Source organism: Apus apus, chromosome 1 (genome assembly GCF_020740795.1).
Source record: "Apus apus isolate bApuApu2 chromosome 1, bApuApu2.pri.cur, whole genome shotgun sequence".
In the NCBI taxonomy this organism is placed as follows: Eukaryota; Metazoa; Chordata; class Aves; order Apodiformes; family Apodidae; genus Apus; species Apus apus.
This window is the reverse complement of record NC_067282.1, coordinates 16632713-16638977: the sequence shown is the minus strand read 5'-3', so window position 1 is coordinate 16638977 and position 6265 is coordinate 16632713. Positions and strand designations below refer to the sequence as shown.

Below are 6265 nucleotides of genomic sequence, written 5' to 3'. Positions count from 1 at the left end.
TGGGGATACAGAACACTTGCGGTAAGTGTGTGCCCAAGGCGAGAGACTCAGGGCGGCCGCTTTCTCCCTCTCGCACCGCCAAGTTCGCCCCGGCGCTGTGAACACCCGGGCGCGGAGTTTTCTCCTCTGAGAAACCGGCTGTCCACAGCCGCGGGACGTTCCCGGCCCTCAGGAAAAGCGGGCGCAGAACTCCACTCCGTGTGGCAGAGCTTCCTTCACCTTCCCACCAGGGGACAGACCTTCCCTCTCGGGAACGACCCCCGCGCACCGCCGGCCCGGCCGGCACCGCAGACGCGCCCTCCCGGGGCGGGGCGGGGCGGGCGCCGCCATGACGGGGCGGCGGCGGGCGGGCCGCCTGTCCCAAGATGGCCGCCTCCCGGCAGGTAACGCGCCGCGCCGGCCGCCGGCTGGGGCGAGGGATCGCGGGGGGGTCGGGAACGCCGTGCCCCGCCGCGGCCTCTCCCCGGAGCCGTGTGCGGGGAGCCGAGCCCGCCACGGCCTGGCCCTGGCCCCGGCCCCGGCCCGGGCGAGGTGGCGTTAGGCGGACGGGTCAGGCCAGTCTCTACCCGCCTCGTGTTTATTCAAGGCAGGACAGCAGGCGGGCATACCTGTTGTTTCTCTTATTATCGTTGTTATTTTAAACGAGTGCGCGGAGCCGGTGGATTGGAGGGTGGGCGGTGAGAGGAGAGTCGCTGTCGCTGGCACTGATGCGCGGAGGATGATCAGTTACCAGCTGGCGTGTTTAGCTGGTGCTGGAGCTGTTAAATCGTTCCACCGGGACTCCTGAATTTCCTGTTTTCCACGAGTTTTGATGTCTGTGTCTTTGCAGTGTCTGTGTACATTTATATTTATGTACCTGCTGCAGAAAACTAAGCCAGAACTGCGTAACAACAGCGCGAAACTTCGTAACTGGGGGTGGTGCTCCCTCTGCTGGCAGCTGCCGTTTAGCTGCCCTCCGGTAACTCTGCACTGGCCCTTTCCAGAAGTGGCTTCTGCACCAAATAAGGTTCCTTCATTACGTTAAAGCTTTACATTAACCTTTGTAGTAATTTCAGGCCAGTCGTGTGACCTGCTATAACCTGAGTTAGCATTGCAAGGCGAGATTTTTAGAGTGTATTTTCAGGAGCTACTTTTTTTAAAATACTTGTGAAAGGAGGTGATAACAGTAATAAATAATCCACTGCTGAATGCTTTTTCTTGTATGGGCATTTTGGTCTTTGGAGATCTGAGATGTTACTAAATAGTCTTCCACTTCTGTATAGGGGAATGTGATTCTTTAACTCCCAAATCAAGGCAGACTGTTGCTTTCTGTGCCTGCAGCATTGAGCCTTGTGTAACAGACAAGACAGAGAGTTCATGCTCAGTTCACAAGTTCTGCTGTCTCAGCAATGCAGGTAATGCTGTTTGAAATGCCTTCAGGGGCTGGAGGTATCTTCATGATGTTGGCAAGCATGACATAGCACGTAGGGTAGGTCTTCAGCTTCCTGAGCAGCAGGTGAAAGACCAGGCAGGGTGCAGTAGGGCATCCTGCTGGTATTAAATGCCATTGTTCTGGTAGCTGATCACACCTTGATCTGTTGTTTAGTTCAGAGGTTATGACAGGATGGAAAGTAGTCTTTCAACTTCAGCTTCTGTGCTACTTCGCCAAATATTGACCCATAACTTTTCTCTGGAGCATGTGGGAGTTCATGAGGACCTGACTGAAGGCCTGACTAAACTCAGAGTTGCTTTGCCCTGAGATCAGATGGAGTCTTACAGTGTGTAGAGGTATAGCTGTTACAGGAGAGAGCTGAGCCTTTTAGTTTGATACCCCTTTCTTCTAGCTGGGTCTGTTCTGGAGAGGCTGCATGAAAGTGCTCTGACTGGTATAGGTCATATACGTAGCCTCCATGTTTTTCCTTCTGAACCAGTTTTGCATGTTTTGAAAGAGTAAACCCATCCTACATTTTTACCTTTTTTCTGTAACCTCACCTCACCAAATCAAAGATGGGTCTCCTATACTTCCCTGTGAAGTAGTTTGAGACTGGCTACCCTGCACATGGGTAGTTTGTAAAGCTATTTGCCCTCTGTTCACCTGAGTATGGCAAATAAAGTTGGGCAGGACAAGCCTTTTGAATCAAATCTATTAATTAGACAATTTGGTCATGGTGAGTTTTCTGAACAAGCTTGCAAATCAGATGAATTCTGGTAAGGATAACCCATGAGACACACTTAAAGAAATGTGCTTAATGTCAACTTTATATGCCTCTTTTCTTGAGACCCCTGGGTTTCCCCTCACCTTCAGATGCCTTTGTTTCCATTTATCTTTTTGTTTGTTAGTTTGTTTTGGGGTGTGTGTGGGGTTTTTTGTATCTCACTGTGTTTCTTTTTTCTAACAAGTTTGAGATTTCTTGATCATTGTTTAACTAATGAAGGTTAAGGGGACCATTGCACTTTGTGTCTTTAACCCTAGTTGGAGTTTACGTGAAGAATCCTTGTTAAGGACACTATTTTCAAATGATGGTCTTTAAAAGCAAATGCGTTTTTGTCAAAGAATGAACTATGGACTGTGTACAGGTCTGCCGCCAAGAAGGAAAATTATTTAAGAAAGTACCAAAATATTCAGGAAGAGAAGGGAAAAAACCCAAGAGTATAAAATATGCAGAAAGCCTTTAGCGAGCACTGTTGCTTCGAAGGGAAATGGGAGACAATTACTAACAAATCTGTAATAATAATAATTTTACAGAAAGGAGAATTGGCTCTATAATACATTGATCTTTTTAGCCCCTACACTACACTTTAAATAGTTATTTTGGTAGCCTCCTCTGTTTTCTGAAACTGTGCCCTTCTCGAGCTTTGTCACTCATGACATTTATTTCTCATCCATTTTGCCTCTGTTGCTTGGTAGCATGGTTATGCTTTCAGTTAGCTCTGAGTGAGAGACCCTAGGGTGCTGACCAATTAATTTTGTTTTGTGGGTTTCTTTTTTGGTTTTGAAGTTTTGTTGCTGTTGTTTTAATTGTTTTTTTTGTCAGTCTTGGGTGTAAATTTGATCTTCATGTGGTCAGGATACATGTAAAAATTGAATAATACAGTTTGGCTGGGAGATTGGGGTTCAAACTGTTACTGCCATGCATGTACAATCTTGAACTTGATGGTTAGAAAGTGACAAAAGACTTAAGTCTTCTTTGGCAGCGTTTATTCTGCTCCTTTTTGGAGGATTGGCATCTGTTATTTCCACAGGATGTTTCTGTCATTCTCATTCCCTTTAAAGATTTTTCTCTTTTGGTGCAATTAAGAGTTGTGCATGTTGATGATGGTAATGCTGCAGCAGTCACAGGAAATATTTGAATTTGTTTAGGATAAAATATTTGCTAAGTCATTCAATGCCAAGTTGCATCAAATGCTAATATGAAAGTTTTTTTCTTTTACAAGTTTCCTGTGGTACATCATCATATCATTATTATCATAAACTGCAGTTTAGGTATTGGGAAGCAGCTTCTTGCAGGTAAAAAGGTGTGCAAGCAGATGACTGACTGGTGGAGCAGCTGACACATTTAAATAAGTAAATATATTGGTGATTAGCATGATTTTTTTTTTTTTTTTTTCAATTCTTAAACAGAAACAAAAACATTTTTTGAGGTAGAAGGATTGTTATCAGGCCAATGATAAAAACAGAACACACAACTCCAGTTGAACCAGATGAGAAGAGAAAAAAACCCTAAAGTATGGGCAAGGTATTATGGAGTAGGGAGAGAAAAAAAAAGAAAGACAAAGTCTAGTCACATCAATGTCTGCGAGCTTTGTCATAGTCTTAAGTGAGGTCTGGACTCTTCCCTTGGGTTTGAAGGAAGTGGGATGAGGGAAGGGAAAAGAAAGTAGGTTCAGAGAGATGTAGGAAGGAACTCAGTATAGCAGTTGACCAGAAGTGGCAAAAGATGCAACAAAATGTGGAAAAAGGCCAGTGAATTAGTTACGCTTAAGTAACTCATTGGTAGATAAATGCTGTGTTGCCACTAACTCAGTACTTAATGTGTATTCGTGAGTTTTCCATTTCTTGTCATGACAAGAATGTGTTTTATGTGAAGTTTGGCCTTGGGAGATGTGCGATAATGTGGACTGGTGTGGTTGCTAGTTCTTGGACATCTAAGTATTGAGTACATTTTTCTACTCTCAAACCCCCCCTCCCCCCCCAAAAAAAACCAAACAAACCAAAACAAACAATTTTTGCCAAATGTAGTATTCACTTAAAAGTGGCAATTAGGAAGAAGGAGGTAAATGGGAACAGTACATCTCTAATGGAAGCATTCAGTGAGACATGAGTAACTTAGAAGCTGATACAAATCTCATGATAGTTTCACATATTTTATTTTATTTTCCCCTTGTCCTGCTCTGGAGGGACTGCAAAGAGTAGGAGATAACCAAAACTGCTATGTAGGAGGGGAAGGCAGGTTAAAAACTGAAAAGAGATGTAATGACATTATGAATAAAGGAATGAAGAGGAAGAGAAAATTAAATCTAGCATCATGGCATTCTTTATAAAGCTTTATTTTTGGGAGGGATCCTCTTAATAAAAGAGAGTTTAATAACAAAACTTCAGCGATGGGGAAGACTATGCTCTTGCTGAGGAAGAATGTACTTTGCAGGATCAGTTTTGCCAGCCCCAAATAATAAATAAAATCTGGAATTATCTGAAGTCCTATTACTATCCTAGAGCTGGCATAGGAGACAAGAGGTCTGTGTCTCTAGACTGGACTGATGTATTTTATTTTTCAGGCAGGATATTTACTATGTGTTGTTGCTTCTACTTCCCAGATCACCAGCATGGAAGTTAAAACCAGTGAAGATCATTTGAAAGTCAATAAAATGAAGAAGAAGGTATTGAGGAAGCAGGTCAGAGCTCAGCATACATTGATGAGACATGAAGGCATTGACTGTGTTTCCCATGCCACACAGGTGACTGGTAGTTCTGATTTTGATGATAGCAAGAACATGCTGCTTATCTCTGTTCTGTTCTCACACATGCTTCCTCTAAAATGTGGTTTTCCTCCAGAGTGCAATTCCTGAGACTACTGAGGGTTTTCTGTGCCTCTTTGATTTCAAAGCAGGACTATTCTTCAGGAGTTTAATGTCTGTGGGGAGACTTTGATGCCCTTTGGATATTTTTTAAAAATAATCTGAAGCAGTAGTTCCTTGGGTTGGAGAGGAGGAGGAGGAAGCATGGGAAATGTTACCATGTTGAGGTAGAGAAACTTTTCTTCTCTTTCTCTATGTGACTTTTTTTCCCCTCTGGCTTTTAGCTTTTCTATCTTTCTTTCCTCTGTGCTTATCTATCAAGTGTAATTTGTCGCATCTAAACTTCTTGTTAAAAATGTGTCTTATCTTCAAAATTCTTTCCACATTGTTTTCTTCACCTAAATTGGTTTAGGCTATGGTTCTTTGGGAGTTGAAATGATTGACTGACTTGTAGCTGTTGAAAAGGGGACAGCTTTTTCTTTTCTTGCACAAAAAGGGATAAGATAGGAGAGAATTCTGCTGCCTTATGATGTTCAATGAACTTTACCATAAGCCACTTGATTCCCTAACCTAACAGAAGACTACTCAATTTTTTTATTTGTAATTTTCTGCCACAGTAGAGAGTTACAGCAGATCAGAGGGTGACCTTGCAGACACTGGTGTAGCAAAAAGTAAGTGACAGGAACTTGCAGACAGGAGAAGAAGAGTTCTTAATTTCCCTCCATCAGCTGAGGGGAAATGCTAATGGTTTTGAACACTGTAGGGATAGAGCAGTGTCATTTACTCTAGCCTTGTTCATCTTGGTCCTGCATATTCTTCCCATTCAAATACGGAAACATTGACTAGATCTTTTTTTTCTTTTTTTTTTTTTTTTGTAACAAATGGGGCTTAGTCTTCACTCAGATTTCATACCACATGGATATAAGCTAACATAACCAAGCAGTTATGTGTGTATTGTAAGCTCTTTGGAGTAAGGACTGTTTTTAGTGTTGCTTGGGATTGGGTCCATCATCCAGGACTTGTTTGTCTTGACACTGCTCAAGATAGCAAATTATCCGTTATTCAAAGAGTAATTTTGAGGTACAGCAAGATCTTCATTGATAACAGAACATTTAAATAACTGAGATATGAAAATAAATGGTAGTGCTAGTGATAAACTTGTGTTAAGAATATTGGGAATGTGTTCAGGCTTTGTGCAAGGGTCTGGTTATATAGAACTTGCTCAGTCGGGAGAACACAATCAGTAGCTGTACATGCTGCTGTTGTGCAG

At 42.8% G+C, this 6265-nt stretch overlaps 1 protein-coding gene across 2 annotated transcripts in view; it reads left to right on the top strand.

The window, feature by feature from the left end:
• The first annotated feature begins 341 nt into the window (after positions 1 to 341).
• Positions 342 to 6265, top strand: part of ALKBH8 (alkB homolog 8, tRNA methyltransferase) — a 48871-nt gene continuing 42947 nt past the window's right edge. Inside the window, exons 1-2 of one of the 2 annotated variants that reach the window (XM_051608925.1) lie at positions 342 to 383; positions 4795 to 4872. In XM_051608925.1, the coding sequence (XP_051464885.1) occupies positions 366 to 383; positions 4795 to 4872 (96 nt within the window). In that variant the 5' untranslated portion in view covers positions 342 to 365. Of the gene's footprint in view, positions 384 to 4794; positions 4936 to 6265 lie in introns of both variants that reach the window. The other variant, XM_051608916.1, reaches the window with a different exon arrangement.